General features: G+C 35.7%; 2 protein-coding genes across 13 annotated transcripts in view; one reads left to right on the top strand and one right to left on the bottom strand.

Moving 5' to 3' along the window:
• The window catches only part of CHML (CHM like Rab escort protein), a 221,698-nt gene that overhangs the window by 164,959 nt on the left and 38,634 nt on the right, over positions 1-18,105 (top strand). Inside the window, exon 4 of one of the 12 annotated variants that reach the window (XR_009009278.1) lies at positions 1,692-1,779. The exons of the other annotated variants lie outside the window; for them this stretch is intronic. The gene's annotated coding sequence lies outside the window, so the exon portion shown is untranslated. Of the gene's footprint in view, positions 1-1,691; positions 1,780-18,105 lie in introns of those variants that run through there. 12 annotated transcript variants of the gene reach the window in all.
• The window catches only part of WDR64 (WD repeat domain 64), a 157,952-nt gene that overhangs the window by 119,483 nt on the left and 20,364 nt on the right, over positions 1-18,105 (bottom strand). The window contains exons 3-8 of the mRNA XM_028166581.2: positions 17,674-17,776; positions 15,092-15,195; positions 12,373-12,402; positions 11,010-11,120; positions 8,339-8,553; positions 4,883-5,017 (exon numbers count right to left, since the gene is read on the bottom strand). Coding sequence (XP_028022382.2) covers positions 4,883-5,017; positions 8,339-8,553; positions 11,010-11,120; positions 12,373-12,402; positions 15,092-15,195; positions 17,674-17,776 — 698 coding nt within the window. The remainder of the gene's footprint in view (positions 1-4,882; positions 5,018-8,338; positions 8,554-11,009; positions 11,121-12,372; positions 12,403-15,091; positions 15,196-17,673; positions 17,777-18,105) is intronic.

The following is an 18,105-nucleotide window of genomic DNA, read 5'->3' on the forward strand; positions in this document are numbered from 1 at the left end:
AAAAGGGTTGGGATTTTGCTGATCGATACATTGGACAGATAGGAGTATAAATCAAAGAAGAATTCTGGTGAGATACAAACTCGGATGATTAACTTGGGATCCAGGAGGGTAGGAAGAGAAGAAAGTCAAGGAAAGGGTTGATAATATTCAATCTACTGAGAGATAAAGGTATCAGAGACCTCAGCAACATCACTGAGTCAGTATAGTGCGAGTTGGAGTGTTCAAAAGCTGATATGGTAAGACGTGGAGGTCTGAGAGAAGGATGCTGGAACTTAGCGCCTGTCAATATTGTGCAGATCAATTTTTGATTTCTATTTTGTAATGTTGTTAGATGGACAATAGGCAACTAAACATACCAATGTAAAGAGTCTTTAAGAAGGAAAAAAAACCCACTTCATTCATCCAGAAGCCAACTAGGCACATTTATTGTGTTTGCTTTAAACTTTCTTGTGTAATGAAATCACTGACAAGTTACTTTACATAGTCCCCTATATAAGACTTCTTGTTCTTATCTCTATGGTCTTGCTGGAGGACCATTATTTATCACTTCCCTTTCTGAACTCCTATTATGCCTATAATCCTAAACCAGCCAACTGGCCTTTAACTTGCTCTTCTTTGCAATGCAAATTATCATAACTAGTAGTGTGCTGATAAATGTTTAACATTCATCGAGCTGGGGGCAGGGAAGTAGAGATGGGAGTGTGCCATTGGTTTACAACTTTTGCTGTTTTCCATGGTATAAATATTTCTCTCATGGCTGATTTCAAACCAGCAAAGGGACATCTCTGAACGTGGAGTTAGGAAAAGATACACAGTTGCACACCATTATATAGTGCTTCTGTGTTCTTCATGACCTAAAACCCTCAAGAACATAGGTAATAGTAAAATGTAGTAAAATAAATAAGAAGTAACGAGTTTTGAGTATTTATTGCCTTTGTTTTCAATATAATTGAATTGTAAGTTTATTTTAATCATGGCAGAGTTTAACAATAAGTAGGCCAAATTCCTGACATGAGCTGGCTGCACCATACTGCTGACTTTATGTCTATATTTCTTGTCTTCCCACTTAGATTTTAAGCATTTTAAGGCAGGGGTCATGACTTAAACATATTTGTATTGTCCACAGTTCTTAACACATTCTGACTTAGTAAATATTTGTTGAATAATTGATACAGTTCTGGATTAAAGGCTGAACTACGTGACCTTATACAGCTTTGTGGTTGCCATATAAACTGTTAGAATTACCCTGGTAAGTGTACCGGTAATATTTGTTCTGTGGAAATCATGGTTGTAGGTTTGTATATCTTGCAAATAAAAATTCTTTCTCTGGATGTTGAAGTAGAATATATTTTTTCTATGCCACCACAAGGACATATTATATTTGTATATGTTTTCACAATGTTTCTTTATGATTATGAATGTATCATGAATTGCCAACATAGTATAAAATCAAATTGGAAATAAGGTGGCATCTAGTTCTTCATTAAATGTTTCAGAAATTTATTCCTTTAAAATGCTAGAGTGTAATCACTAGCCAGTTAATTATGTTACAAAAACATAGAAATGATATTTGTGGTGTCAGATCTGGTGTCAAGAAATGAAATTGTTTTTAAGGTACTGAAGAAAGTTTTAAAATCATCTCTCACTGTAATATGTTTTACACCAAGATGAACATTTTCACCTTTTTCTAGGTAAGGAGAAATATGTGTTTTTCCTGAAGACTACAACTTTCGAGAAAACTTAAGGTAGTCAGTCATCTGACTGACTGTGATATTCTCGTCTTTCATTAAATTTCTAATTCTGTTATTCCATTGCTTAAATTAAAAACCTTGGAATTTAAAGAAATTCTAGCTCTGTATGTGCAAAGGCTACCTTTTGTTTTCCATTTTTTTGTGAGTTTCACTAAAACTTCAAGAGGACCTAGGAGGTATCCAGCACTTGTGTTTTGTTAGGGGGTCATATTTGTCTCTCCACCATTTTTCCCAGGACTTTTTAAAGTTGTACCCTAAATGCAAAGAGAAAAAGAAAGCAAGACTGTCTCATTTCAACTCACTGATTCTTTAAAGAGAAAAACTGAAATTCAGAAGAAAATGATTACAATTGAGAAAGTAAGTTTTAAGAATGGAATTGAATCACTAAGTAAGTGTTTTGCAGTTTTAAGTTTTTACCCATAGTGTTTTGTTGTATTTTATCTCATTTTTTCAGTTTTGACATATAATCGTAAGATGTTGAAACTGTATAACATGATTTGATATATATACACATTGTGAAAGGATTCCCCTGAGTTAATCAACACATTCACCATCTCACATGTTTACTTTTTTTTTTTTTTGGTGTGAACATTTACATTCTACTTTCTTAGCAAATTTCAATTATACAATACAGTGTTAATTATAGTCACCAAGTTTTACATTAGATCCTCAGACATTTTATAGGTTTTATAAAACATTTTATAGGTTTTATAAAAACCTATATGAAAGTTACCAAAATTTTATGAACCTTCCTCTATGGAAAGGGAACCCTTTCCCTGGTGACGACTGTTCTACACTTTGTTTCTATGAGTTCTACTTTTTTTTGGATTTCACATATAAGTGATACCATGCAGTATTTGTCTTTCTCTGTCTGGTTTATTTCACTTAGCATAATGCCCTCCAGTTTCATCCAGGTTGTTGCAAATGGTAAGTTTTCCTTCTTTTTCTAAAGCATACATATTCCATTGTATGTGGGTGTTTGTATATATACATTTTCTTAACCGATAGTATTTTTGATAGATTTATGCTCATTCTTAAAACAAAGTTTAAAGACCTTTCACTTCTTGTTGCAAGTCAGATTCTTATTTGTGTCTCAGTGCATTTTTTTAACAGACAATTTTTTTAAAGGAGTTTTAGGTTCACAGAAAAATTGAGTGGAAATTACAGAGATTTTCCATATGCTCCTGCCCTCCCACACATGCATAGCTTCCCCCATTATCTACATCTCTCACAAGAGTGGTACATTTGTTAGAATTGATGAACCTACACATTGACACATAATAATCCCACAAAGTCCACCGTTTACATTAGGGTTCACTCTTGGTGCTGTACATTCTGTGGGTTTGGACAAATGTATAATGACATGTGTCCACCATTATAGTATCATACAGAGTATTTTCATGGCCCTAAAAATCCTCTGCACCCTGCCTATTCGACCCTCCCTCCCCCTGCATCCTAGCAATCACTGATTTTTAATTGCCTATCCACAGTTTTGCCTTTTCCGGAATGTCATATAGTTAGAATCATGCAGTATGTAACCTTTTTAGATTGGCTTCTTTTACTTCGTAATATGCATTTAAGGTTCCTCCATGTCTTTTCATGGATAGCTTATTTCTTTTTAGTGCTTTTAGTGCTTTTTAGTGCTGGACCATATGGCAAGAGTATGTTCAGTTTTGTAAGAAACTGCCAAACTGTCTTCCAAGGTGGCTGTACCCATTTTGCATTCCCACCAGAACTGAATGAGAGTTCCTATTGTTCCACATTCTTGCCAGCATTTGAGGTTGTCAGTGGTTTGGATTTTGGACATTCTAGTAGGTGTGTAATGATATCTCATTGTGATATTAGTTTCCACTTCTCTAATGATGTAGAATGTGAAACATCTTTTCATATACTTATTGCCATCTGTATACCTTCTTTGGTGATGTGTCTGCTCAGATCTTTTGCCCATTTTTTAATCAGGTTGTTTGTTTTAGTGTTGAGTTTTAAGAGTTCTTTGTATATTTTGGACGACTGCCGTTTATCAGATATGTGTTTTGCAAATATTTTCTCCTAGTCTATGGCTTGTCTTCTTGTTCTCTTGACAGTGTCTTTTTCAGAGCAAAGTTTTTAATTTGAACGAAGTCCAGTTTATCAATGATTTCTCTCATGGAGTGGTATCTTAAAAGTCATTGCCAAACCCAATGTCATCTAGATTTTCTTCCAGGAGTTTTACAGCTTTGCATTTTATCTTTGGGTCTATGATCCATTTTGAGTTGTTTTCCTGTAACTGGTATAATGTCTGTGTCTAGATTGAGAGTTTTTATCAGGAATGGGTGCTGGATTTTGTCAAGTGCTTTTCCTGAATCTATTGATGTGATCATGTGATTTCCTTCTTCTTCAGCCTTCCCTAAACCCAGAGAGTTCCCTTGTGCCAACTTGGGGTCCTTGCTCCCATCACCAGCCCCAGGCATCCACTAATCTACTTTCTATTTCTATAAACTTTTCTTTTCTGGGCATTTCCTACAAATGGGATTATTCAATATGCAGTCTTCTGTCACTTAGCATAATGTTTTTGAGGTTTGTCCATGCTGTAGAATGTATCTTTCTTAAAAAAAATACAACAGCTGTTTTATAGTTACTATATATTTGTATACCCTTGCTATATATCAGTATAACTATTAATAAATATTTAACTAGGTGGAAAATAAGACTATACTATTCAAACTCATCTGTCTATAAGAAAGCCATTTTGTGTATTTATTACACATAGAACATGATGGTTGTTCTACAGATACTCACAGGCTATTGGCTAGTCAATTGACCTGTAAGAATGATTTTTAAAGTATAAAGTTTTACCAATAGAACTATATTTGGAAAATATAGTTATAGCTACACCAATATTGATTTACTTTAATAGAATATAGCAATAAAAAACAAATGAGCAAAACTGCTTCTAGGAGGACACATCATGTTCAGATTTGCATGAGTAACTTCAACTTCCTCCTGAAAATCTAATTAATCTTGTTGAACAAATGGAATACTTAACATCTTATATGTCTAAAAACCAGTTTAAAAGCTCCAAGGCTGCCATGGGTTTCAGGAAAACACCTGAAAGTCACAGAATATTTATGTATATAAACAACAGTACTTACAAATTATCCTCAAGTCTCTTCAAGGATTCCAAAACTAATGAATGAACACTGTCTAAGGAGCAGGATCCAAAGCAATTTAGGGCTGAAATATATATAATTTTCATAACCCAGTCATTATGTAGCTTCCTTTTAACACTGAGAATTACAAGAAAAAAAGGGGGTTATGTTAGACTCACAAACACATCATGTTGAGTTTCTATTTGGTATTTCACTTTTACTTTAACCAAATCACAGCTCTGAGCTGTGGTAAAGCCTGCATGTGTAACACTATCCTATGCATTATACTTTCAATTGTTTAACTATATGATCGTCATCATATTTTAAATGAAAACATAAAAGTTTATCATCAGATTTTGAGCTATAGATTCAGAATTAGAGGAGTAATCTAGAAGAACCCCAGTCCAATATTGACATGATCATCCTTACCCTACTGAAAAAATTCTGATCATGCAAATGGAGGACTGTGGTTTATATTGTTTTTTATCTTGTATGAGTCAATTCATTTTCATATTTCCCATGAATACATTCAAAACTGAAGAACTGGAAGTTTATAATCCCAGATCACTGGTAAAGCTGAGGCTAGGACAGCCTTCAAAGTCTTTGTCAAAGGCTTGCTCCTCAGTACACAGGACATTTGAGGGAGAGGTTTAGCACTAGAGGCCAAAACTGCCATAAAATTCTTCTTGTCTTCACCTGGAAGAAGCCACCTTCGTGGTATTTTATTTACTCATATTTTATAGTGTATTTGTTTCCTCATCCACAAACACTTATTGAGCACTTATTGTATCCCAGGTACCAAGGACATAAAGATGATTAAGGTAAAATCCTTATCACCAAGTTCCTCAGATTGTAGTTGAGAAATAGACATATTTATAACTCAAGGCAGGAAAGTTCGACAATATTGGATTAAGCAGAGTGGGAGTGGGGGGAGATTTCTTTTTTCCATGCCAGATTGTGTTAAATTTTGAACTCTGGATACTGGCTACTTCTTTCTTTAATTTCTACAATGTTTTGCTTCAACACTCAGCTTATATATACATATATACACTTTAGTCTCAAATAATTTGTCATGTATATAATGATCAGCTGTATGATTAAATCATCTACAGAAGAACCAGTATGAATTAGCATTAATTTAACTGTACTCACATTCCTCAAATTCCTCAGATTCCCCCCAATCTCATTTCTAACATATCTGTCTAATGGAAGCAGAGATGGAAAACAGGCCATGGAATTTTCTGACAGGTGACACACATCTCAGTAAGGAGAAGATTCATGTCTCAGCATCTATTCTAAGAGCCTATCATAATTGGAATAAAGTGCTTGATAGTAAATAGAGCAGTACATCACATACTGGGAAACTCCCCCATCAGAGTCTAATACTTTGGTGGAACTAAGTAATACTGCTAATATATGAAGGATGGAAAATGGAGCCAGATAATTATTGTGTCATTCTTAGGGTTCCAGCAATGGGCTAGTCTTAATTCCGTTGTAGCAATAGATGTAATGAGCTTTTAATTACATATTCTATCTCTGGAATAAAATATTTGCTATATTAATAACAAAATATAATCCTGTATTTTTCAAAGTTTTTTTCTTATTCTAAAAGGAAAATTTTGTTTGTACAAAATTTAGAAAGTAGAAAACTATAGAGAAGAAAAGAAAAATCACTTCTCTGAAGTTCCAAAGAGAATCATTGTTAACATTTTGGGATATTTACATTCAATATTTTTCTTTCTAAGTAGAAATATGCAGACTTACAAATGGACACATATACATACGGACACATATACATAAATAAAACTGGATTCAATGTACATAAAAAAATTAAAAGTTTTTTACTTAATATTATATTATGAACATTTTCCATATTATTAAATATCTTTCAAAATATAATTTAATGGAGATGCATGGCATTCTCTAATATGGTTATACTATGATTTACTGAATGCCCTTAATGCCTTAAATATTTTTTAGGACTCTGACAAAAATGCAATTTACATATAAATATATTACACCTGTATGGACATATTTATAAAATATGTAATTATATTTATAGAATTTATACTATATCACACATTTATATAATACCTGAATTATTTATTTAAATGATTACTTGTTTAAATTAATCATTCCCCTATTGTTGGACACTAGATATTTTATTATTAGAAATAATGCTGTGGGGGCTTCCTGGTGGCGCAGTGGTTGAGAGTCTGCCTGCTAATGCAGGAAACACGGGTTCGAGCCCTGGTCTGGGAGGATCCCGCGTGCCGCGGAGCAACTAGGCCCGTGAGCCGCAACTACTGAGCCTGCGCGTCTGGAGCCTGTGCTCCGCAACGGGAGAGGCCACAGTGGTGAGAGGCCCGCGCACCGCGATGAAGAGTGGCCCCCACTTGCCACAACTGGAGAAAGCCCTAGCACAAAAAAAAAAAAACAAAAAAAACAAAAAAAAAAAAAAAAGAAATAATGCTGTGATAATCATACTTATATTTTTAAACACATGGAGATCACAGGTCTCAATGTATAAATGTTTATTAAGACACCTGATGCATCTGCCCAAATTGCTTTCCAGAAAGGGATTCAACTGATACTTTCACCACCAGCAGTATGCGAGAATGCCCATCTCACAGCATCATACCCATTTTTAATCTGTTCTAATTTTATGTGAGAAGTTGTATATGATTATAAGTTGTACTTCTTTGATTAATAAAAAGGTTGTATTTAGTATAAAACTTGTATTTCTGCTAATAAAAGTAATATATGCCTTACTCTAAAAACTTCAAAAACACTACAATTATAAAGCAGACAATAGAAATCACCCATAACCTCATCAGTTGGAAACTGTTGTTACCATTCTTGCCTGATGATCAGTTTGAAATGATTATTGACTGCTGTGTGGGCATGTGTGTGAATTATCTGTTCATCATCTTTATCAGTTTTTATCTTGAGAAATTATTGTTTTTTAATTGAATTCTAAAACCTATTAAAGATTATTAACCCACTGTCTGTCAATTTGTTATATATATTTATCTCAGTTTGTTATTTATTTTCAAAATGTTATCTTTTGATGTGTATAGTCAAATCTATCAAACTTTTTCTTTGAATTCTGTATCCATTGCTTTTATGTTTAGAATTGTCTTCCATATTTAAGTACTAGTAAACAGCCATGTATGTCTTTTACATTTTTTTCATGATTTAATTTTTCACTGAACTCTTTAATTCATTCAAGTACCTATAGATTTTCATTGTCAGTAGCATTTAAAATAGGAATTTCAGTTGTTAATTTTCCTGTCTGTCTTCCCTATTATACTGGAAGTTCCTTGAGGTAAAAACCATTTCTTTTTCAGCTTTGTATTTAAAATCTCTACCATGGGGTCTGGCATATTATTTTCACTACATAAATACTTGAACGATGTCTATATTAAAACAATTGGACTATTCCCGTAATACCCTTACCTTTTAAAGTTCTTTGAGTCTAACACCTGATTTTGTAAAATTTTTTTGGATTTTGCCTGCTTGAGTCCAAAGTCATCACTATTTACTGTGAATTTGTTCACAAAACCACCATCGTCCCCCAAGAGGATGTCATCTCGGCAGAGCTGGTCAGGCAGAGACACTACACACACACAGAGGAGGCAATGATCCATAGGTTTTATGACAAAATAGTTTTCCTAGAAACAGAAGAACACTTTTAATAAGTTATTGTGTTGCTCTAAATATCTAAATATTAAATTTAAATATTGCTCTTATTATTTGATAAGATTTTACTTTCTGATGTTTCTCATTTTAGATATTCCCACTGTTAAAGGAACTTGAAAAAAACAAAGTTAACTAAGTAGAAGTTAACGAATTAACTTCTCACTGTGAGCCCAACATTGTGTTTTTGGGTGTTTTGTAGGGAAAAAGTGTGAGGTACCTGTCTCTAGCTCAATAAATAATGAGGTTTTCTGATGTATTACTGTGAATATTCCTTTCTTGAATTCGTAAGGCAATATTAACAGGAAGCATTAAAAAGTTCAGGTGTTAAAAGACCATTGAAATAAAAATGGATGGTAAATAGGAAAATCTAATATCAAAGTCCCAATTACTTTACAAGGAGAAAAATATCCTAACATCTACATTTATCCAGAAATATTCAGCAAGCATTTATCAAGCTGACTCTATACTATTGAACTGGGTTCACTAAGCTATATGGCCATTGTTTTCCTGGAACTTAGTTTCTACCTAAGGAGAAGAAAAAAGTATTTAAAAATTTTTAAATTTGTTTTGTTTCCTATAGAATAAGTGAGACTTGAACATATTTAGAGGTTCATTCAGTCTTTCAACAAATATTTATTGAGCACCTACAACATGGCAAGAATCATTCTAGGCATGGGCTTATGGTGATGAACAAAAGTTTCTGACTTTGTGGAGATACTGTCCTAGGTAGGGGAGACAGATGAATTAAACAGATAATTCCAGATAATGGAATGTGCACTTAAAAAAATAAGCCAGAGCTCTGTGATAAAGAGTGACTTAAGAGGTCATTTTGGGTCCCATAGTCAGGGAAGGTGACCTTGGATCTGGGACCTGAATTGGTTGAGAGGAAGATTCAGAAGAGGTTGAAAAGAAGGATCCTAGGAGAAGAGATTAATGTCAAAAAAGATAGAAAGGGAAAAGGCTATGGAGTCTTGTCCTGGACAAGGCAGGAGGGAATGGGGGGTGTCAGATACAGAGGGTGTCAGATATTTTGTCTTTAGAGAGAGGAAGGAAGAAAGAAAGGAAGTAGTGTTGTATTCTTAGTTAAAGCTGTAGGTGGAGGGCTGGAATTTGAAAGAGGACAAGCCTTTTAGACTCAGTATTCTCAGAAACAGGAAGAAGTTCATCTGTCAAAAGGGAAAGGGCTTGAGAAGAATAATGGAATTTTGGAATACTTGCCAGGAGTGGGAAAGTGAGTTGGCAAGAATCAGAAAGAGATTGATAGATGTCACTGAGTGCTCAGCTGAGTCTGCAGACCCTGAATTTGTAGTGATGCCAAATAGTGTGGCTCTAAGTTTTTCTCTAGCAGTGCTTAGCCACTGCAAAGGAGCAAAGAAGGGCTATAGCATCTATCCGAGATTCAAGTTTTGAAGGACAGAGATTTAAGAGATGATCCATCCAGGGGGTAATGTGAGAAGGGAAAGAGGGAAGAAGCAGGGGTACTGAAGAGTGGAAGAAGATGCTTTCAATGAACTGTAGGCTTCTATGAGATTGAAAAGCAAGAGTGAAAACAGGAGAGAGCGGGAAGGAAAAGAAGTTGTAATCAAACTATACGATATGAGATAGTGACATATCACATAATAAAATACCTTAAGCAAACAGCTGCCTTCTTTAAAATCATCTTGGTATCATTAGTTGGCCAATATTGTGGACAAGAATAGGAAGTTTACTATTTTACTGAGACTAGTATGGCACAGAGGAAGGTTAAATTATTTGTTAATCCTACATGTCCTTCAAAGTCAGCCTGCTTCCTGAGGGCATTTTTTTAATAACCCCAATGCTTAGTGATCTCACCTCTCCCTGAGTACCTGTTCTTTTTTACTGTATAATTTGCTGTACCATCATATTATATATTATGTATGTTCGTGAGAGTCTTCAAGACTGAGTTTTGTTTGAGTGTAGGGAACACGTTCATTACTTCTATATGTCTGCAAATGCTCAATAAATATTGTAAATTGGTTAAGTGGTAACATATCACTAACTGAGGGGATTAACATTAACATCTGCCCATTAGATTTTTTGCCAGGATTAGGCATTTGATTTGAGTAGTTTTCTTGCCAAATGAAGCTGGACTGAAGAGAAAGGCTTTGAACTGGTTAACATGAGCATAACCAAAAAGATAATATGTGGATTCAGAGAAAGGTATAAAAGAAGAAAGGAACTAATCATTCTCTCTCAAAAACAAAACAAATTAAACATACACTAAATGGAAAGAACATTCCCTTTTAATTAAGACTCACAGAATATTGATGCTGGACTTGATTATCTTAGTTAAACCCCCTCATTTTATATATGAGGAAAACTGATATTCAATAGAGAAAGTGGGTTGCTCATTTCCTCCCAGTATGGAAAAGACAATCCAATTTCTTTATGTCTCTTGGCACAGTACCTGGCTGCTCCCTTGAGCTTTATAATCCCAGACAATAATGGTCCTTTCAGTAGTAGCAACAATTCGTTTCAGCTGAGAGAGGTAATCACAACCTGTAATCCAGGAGGTATCCTGATAGAAAAGCATAGGATTAGCATGTTGTGTTTTGGAGTATATTGTGTTTTGTTCTGTCACACAATGGTGGCTACCAAAAGAGTAGATTAGTTACATTAAAAGCCCCATTTTGCCCCCTTATTTGCAGAGAAGCCACACAATGTCTCTTCTTCGATGTCTTGAGAAGAGGCTCCCATCTTTTTCCCTTTCACCCTCAGCCTGAGCTTCTCAGCACCATCATCTGGAGAATGGTACAGCTAGTGCCTGGCGCAGCTCCCTGGAAACACACAGCCACTGACCAAGCAGTCATCCTTATGCACTGTTCTTTTACATGAGAACACTTCTGCACAGGAACTCAGTGGGACTAGATGTAGGGCACCGATTAAGTGAGTTTTCTGGCCCTGTCCTCATGCTTAAATTTTTTAGCTGGAAAAGACCTTGGTGGTCATCTGGTCAGTGATCAAGCTGAGGTCAGTGAGTCTGCCTTGTGCTTTCCTAAAGTCACCAGATTGGCATGGCTAGGATCCGTAATATCTCTGACAACACACTACTTTACGAGAACAATGGCTCCCACTAGTGAGTGTCTCCTGTGCCAGAAACTGCTGCCTGTGTTTCAGGCATGCCCTTGAATCTTCTGTAAAACCCGTTAGGAATTTTAAGAAAGTTTGAGAAACGGAAGCTCAGAGACTCCTCTGCATGGCACCCTCAGTGCATTTAAGTGCGTACAAGCAGGGTGAAAGTCAATCATTCTCCGTCTCCCATAAAGCCACGGTGGGATTCTGAGAGCAAGTCACCATAGCTTTACAACATCTGCCACAAGACTACTGTTCCAGTTAGCAATATGGATTAAATAAATTACAATATTGCACTCAAGCTTTTTATGCTGTTTTCAAGTTTAGAATAAAATGTTTTCAAATAATTTTCACTGGCTATTTCCTTGTTCTCACAACATGGGTTTTGTCTGTTTTTTACTTTCCTCAATAGTGAGCACTTAGAAAAACAGGCGAAGATTTTAAATTGAAGCTTCCAAGGAATAGTCAGTTTCCAGGCAATTCTCTACCATCAAATTAACTCAGAAAGCAAGGTCTGTGTCCTCTTTGCTGTTGCTCAAGGTTTAGTTTGGATCCTAGTCAGTAAAAATAAAGCTACAGTCTATGAAAACCTCTTATTCTCAGAGTGTATTCAGGCTCTTCATTGAGATTTTGATTAGTTATGGAGGAACCATCATCAATCAGTTTAACTTAATTAGGAATGTTTTAAAAGTACTTACTGTAATATTGGTGCTGGTCTGAACTCTCATCTATAAGAAAAAGGAAGAGAATAATGATCCCCAGTTGGCACTACAATTAAAGATGAAAATGCTGGCTCTAAAGCAACACGGTATCTCCTTGGTGAATCTCACTTGTCATTTCTACCTTCTATTAGTCTCCTTGTTCCCTCTGCCTCTGAAAAATCTAGCTATGTAAAATAATGCACTGTTTGCTTTGGGCAAGTTTATGTTTCTATGGCTTGTCTTTAAGCCTGGTCACTCTGCTCTTAGTCTTAAACTTTATTAGTTATTTTGTTCCTTCTATTTGCAAACTGCCTCACATTCTTTAGCTATTCAGAGCAACCTTTGATGCCAAAAATTGGGACTGCAAAATAATACTAACAGCAATGGCAAGAATGGTAAACAGGTCAATATGAATATAGATTGATACAGAAAAAAAACCTTTTCATTTGAGTTCTCTCTCAAGTTACTGAGATTTAAGAACATTCTATCCAGTGGGCTTTCTCTTTTATTCAATAAATATGTATTGAATGAGTATCATATCCTAAGTACTATGCTGGTTGAGAATCATAGATTTATCCAAGCAGAGCTAGTATGTATTACTTGAGCAGCCTCTTATACCCTTAAAGCATGTTAACTTCTCCCAAGGTAAAGGTTAGTGTCTGAAGTATATTAATGACCTAGTTTCTCTTGCATGCTCTAATGGTCTTGGGGAAAGTCTAGAAAATGGCTGCCCAGAAGGATGGCTCATGTGAAAAGGAGAAAAAGTAAATCCAGATTACTAAAACTGTTAGTTGAGGTCATCACAGACTGTCTTTCATCTGAAGAGTTCAAAAATGCTTTTCCAACCGGGACATTTTTCTAGATGGAAAAAATAAAGGGCTCAAAGAAATTCCTCTTCTATTTCTCTATCTCTATCTTTAGTGGAAGTCACTTGTTTAAAATTCTCTTATCTGCTCTAAAATTTTCATAATCCTTATAGATACCTTCTGAATTTTTTAAATCTAGCCTTTTTGTAGGAACTTTTATTAATGACATTTACAGTCTACATCACCAAGCCCTCCAGCGAGCACCATGAAAATCCTTAAATGTATTTATTCTACTTCAGATAGAGCCTAAACTGTGGGTATAAGATATTTTGCATTATTAATGGCTATCTTTTAATAAATTATTCCTCTGACCTACCCTGCCAAATTACTTTTCTCACAAAACGTACCATCCTATTTTTAAGGCATGCAGCATTCAAAATACTATTTATTCCTGGAGTACCAAACCTTTAAATGGAAACAGGTGCTGAGCATCTGCATGTTTGTGAGTATACATGTGTGCACCTTTAAGCATGTGTGGATGAGTGTGTGTGTGAGTGTGAGTGTGAGTGTGAGGGAGAGAGAGAGAGAGAGATATCTGGAAATATTATAATGCCCTCTCACTTATTTCACATAATCCTGAACTATTTCATTATGAAGATCATAATTTTCCTCCTCACTATTTTTCTTTAGTTACCATGTTAGTTCTATTTTTGAGGAAATAAAGGTAAAAAATGAGAAGGGAATTAATGCATCGAGAAAAGAGTGATGGAGGAAGGTTTTCACACTTAAATGAGGCAAATCCATTTTTATATTCACATTATTTGTTCATAATTGTAATTGCCAACATTTACTAAATGCTTACAATGATGTTAAGGGCTTTATGTTGATTAACTCATGTAAACAGCACAACTACCTAGGGAGGGATATTCTCTGGTCTGGATGAGGAGGAACTGGGGCCTGGAGATAAAAAGTAACATGCACAGCTGGCGGCGTGGAGGCGAAGCCGGTCTCCACACCCGTGCTCAGAATCTCCTGCTGCACCTCTGGGTGCAGGCCACCCTCTCTGACGCAATCCGGCTGCCTGTGATGGAAATCACTGAAAGGCTGAAAATTATTGTTGAAATTTTAATCATGTGATGATTATTTTAAATATATTCTATTTGTATAAAGCTTGCCTCTACTTGGAAATAAACTAATAACTGGACCAATTTTTTGATATTTAACACCAAACATTTATTTTCATGGTGAAATACGATATAGATGATATCATCATCCATTCCATGAAAATCTCTCATATTTTGAAAATAGAAGTCCAAAACATAAATTTAGAAAGAAATGACAATAATAGCAATGCCTTAAAATGTTTCCAACATTCATTATCTCATTTGATGTTCACTACAATCCTCTGAGGGAGAGGAGACTGATCCTATTGTCTTCATTTTACAGATATGAAAAAAAAAGATGTGAAAAGATACAAGTTAGCTCATTAAGTTCCCTACTTAACATCTAGGCTGTTAAAATAGAGGAGCTAGAATTTGAGGCTTTTTTTTAACTTCAAGTACAAGGTTCTTGTTGGGACCTCTTATTACTTGGTAGTATTATGACAAAATCACTTGGCTTGTGAGTTTTTATGATTTTATCTGAGAAATTATCCAGGATCTTCCTTAATTATGCTGATGCCACATGGCTCAATATGACACCCCAAGGAACAATGCCAAATGCAGTTACCAAAATCTCAAAAACTGCTGTGGGGTTCAGCAAGCTCCTCGTTTTAGTAATACTTGGTTTTGTTTTTTGGAATAACTCTGAAATATGGCTATGGTTTCTGCTGCATCTGAAACATAGGCATAATGCATAGACAAAACCAAAGAGAGGAAGGAGGGAGGAAGGAATCCAAGCTTTCAAATTACCTGGCTATTAAAGACTGTTATCAATCCTTTCTGAGAAGCTGTTATTAGTAAATCCAACTGAGGAATCTTGACAATGCACTTAATCACATCCCGTCTTCTACTACCTGTCGATGGCACAACACTCGTTTCAACTCCTAGCAGTGAAGATCCTAAAAGTCACTTGTTAGTGTTATTAAAAAAAAAGAAAAAGGAAACAACCAACTTTTTGCTAGAAAGGCTTTGGTTACTTAAAAATTAAAGTGGAATAAAACCAAAAAATGAGCAACTATTGCTTTTTAATTATCCTTAGAGATAGTAATCGGACGTTATAGTGCTTTCCAACTAAACATGGTGCATGAATTCCCAGAGAAAATGTAAGATCATACCCCACCCCACCTCCATGTGCACATTTCAGAGAATGAGTTTTCCAAATGTCTTTTAGAATCATTTCTATTTTAAGATCTTTACATCTCAGGAATTCTTTCTTTGAACTATCATCATGTGATTTACACAGAATAAAAACCTAATACTATCTCAGGCTTTCCAGTACAAAATGATGAAACTACCTTAATACTGTTATTAAGGCTTTTTTTTTTTTTTTTTTTACTTTATGCATTTTGAAAAAAACACTTTCAAGTTTCTTTGCCTATGTGCTGAATGATAAAGCCACACATATTGGGTCTCTTCCCAGGATGACTTAAATCAAGTTTTTATAATTGTAAACTCTTAGAGAGGAAAAGCAAGTGAACAAATCTCATACTCCAGTATTATCCCCCTAATTCATGCATTCTCAACAGAGAAATTATTGTTCCCAAGGGGGTACAAATTGGTTCTTGGGCGAGGTTTGGGGGGTGGCGGTGGTGTGTGAATGAGTTTTACTCTCTGTGTCAAAAGCTCAGTTATACATACAGTACATAGACAGATGCACAGTATATCTGAGGTATTAAAATGTCTGGGGGTCAGGGGGAAGGAGGTTGAGAGCGGATTTGGGATGAGATTAGAAAAAAAGGTCCAAAAGACTCCTTGGAGGGGTCAATAATGAAAAAACAGGCACAGAATATTATCTTATTCCAAGCCACCATCATTCTCTCTGCTTCAACTCCTTCCCCACTATAGACCACTTTTATCACAGAAACCAGAACATTTGAAGGGTAACTCAGGCCAGGCTCTCTCCTCTCTGCAGCCTTCTCACAGCTTTCTGTCTCACTCAGAAGTCTTTAGTATGTCCACAAGTCCTTGGACATCTGTGCCCATGCCACTGTTGCCTCTCTAACCTCATCTTCTACTACTGTCCCCCTACCACTCCACTCCTGCGTGAAGTGTGTGGTTTGCTCTCATATCTCCTTCAGGTTTTCCCCAACTACCCTATTTAAAATCTCTCCAAACCAGCTTCTTCCCATACTCCTGCTTTATTTTTCTCCACAGCCTGCCTACTTCATTATTTTTTCTGTAGCACTTAATTTACTTGTTTGATTTTTTTATTGTCTATCTCTCCCCATTAGAATGTAGACTCCATGACGTCAGGGATTTATGATTGTTTGTTCATTGCTGTGTCCCCAGCACTTAGAAAGTTACTTGGCCCACAAAGTAGACCTTAACAATTATTTGCTGAGTGAATAAACAAGTTACAGAACCCAACTGCTATCTATAAAGATGCTTTCAAAATTCTAATTTAAGATACCAGCAACATGTCTCCCTTACTCACTGGCCACTCTTCACTCAGCGATGACAGAAGCAGGGATAGCTCCCTTGCTTCTGTTCTTTGATGATAGTTCCCATGGAGGGGCCCAGAGGTTAGGCTCTGGTGAGGCCTATGGTTGGGCTAAGGAAGGGTCAAAAACAAGGGTGGGTTTTGCTCACAAAGGACTGGTGGTTTTTTTTTTTTTTCTTTTAAGGAACACCAGATTTGACCTAGACTATGCCCTTCATCTCAGAATTTGCTATGAAATGCTGGAGGACGGGGCAGATTCTGGGGTTTGCCTTTCCTCATCCTGGACTTCTCCCTCCCTGTAGGGAAGAAAGGAAAGAAAACCCAAGTTGTCAATAGTGGAGAGGGAAATGAGTCCCTGGGGTCCAGGTTCAAATTTTAAAACAAATGACATATGTAACCTGGAGACCTCTTAAGCTGAGGTAGCACTCCTCTGTGATTGGCCCAAATTCACAGTTTTAGAGGTGTAGGGTTAAACCTCCATAAGATAATTAAGGGTGAGAGCATGGGAAAGAGTTCTAATAAGTGAAAACTTGAAAATTCAATTTTAAGAATATTTATTTTTAAAAATGTGATCCATTTGGTACCAAAGCATGCATTATTGAGGTGACATTGTAGAGGGCTTTAACTTGAGATCTGAACCTCTTCAGGAAAATGGGAATTTCCCCCCCTAACATTCCCTACTTAGTGTCCTTCAGAACAATGATATTTCCAACTCAACTGCAAGTTTCTTCTGATATTGCATTCGAAACTGTCACTCCCCTTTCTTGTTATAAAGTATTGATCAAGTAAATAAGATGAAAAATGGTTTAATGGAAATGTTATATTCCCAATATTTATTTTTGAGAAAATATTAAAACCCACATTAATCTGTTAAGGAAATTTAAATTATCACCTGAAATTACAACTCGTTTTTTTCTAGATACGAGGAAAACCAAATTTTCTTCATCCATTTGGGAAGTAAGAGAATCTTCTTCAGAGGAGAAGTATCCAAAGATCTAAAATCCCAAACAACACATATAAACATGCACAATATCTCAGAAATGGCTGTAAAGTAAGAGATTTAATGTTGGTTGAATTTGAAGTCTTAATTTGGATTAACAATCAACACCTTGATTTATAAATATCAAGGGTTCTGATATAAATATCAGAAGGCAGTTTAATGTATTCAACATACCGCATGCTGCTGGTGCATGATTTTTGAGCAGTCATTGATTTTTCTTTCCAATAGATAAACTGGTGTACTGGGCTGGTGTCCTTGCTCAGACTGATAGTTCAATCAGGAGCTGGCACTTGTTTGGAAATCAAATCAGCCTCCATCAGACAG

The sequence above is a fragment of the Balaenoptera acutorostrata genome, chromosome 1, assembly GCF_949987535.1.
Source record: "Balaenoptera acutorostrata chromosome 1, mBalAcu1.1, whole genome shotgun sequence".
NCBI classification, from domain to species: Eukaryota; Metazoa; Chordata; class Mammalia; order Artiodactyla; family Balaenopteridae; genus Balaenoptera; species Balaenoptera acutorostrata.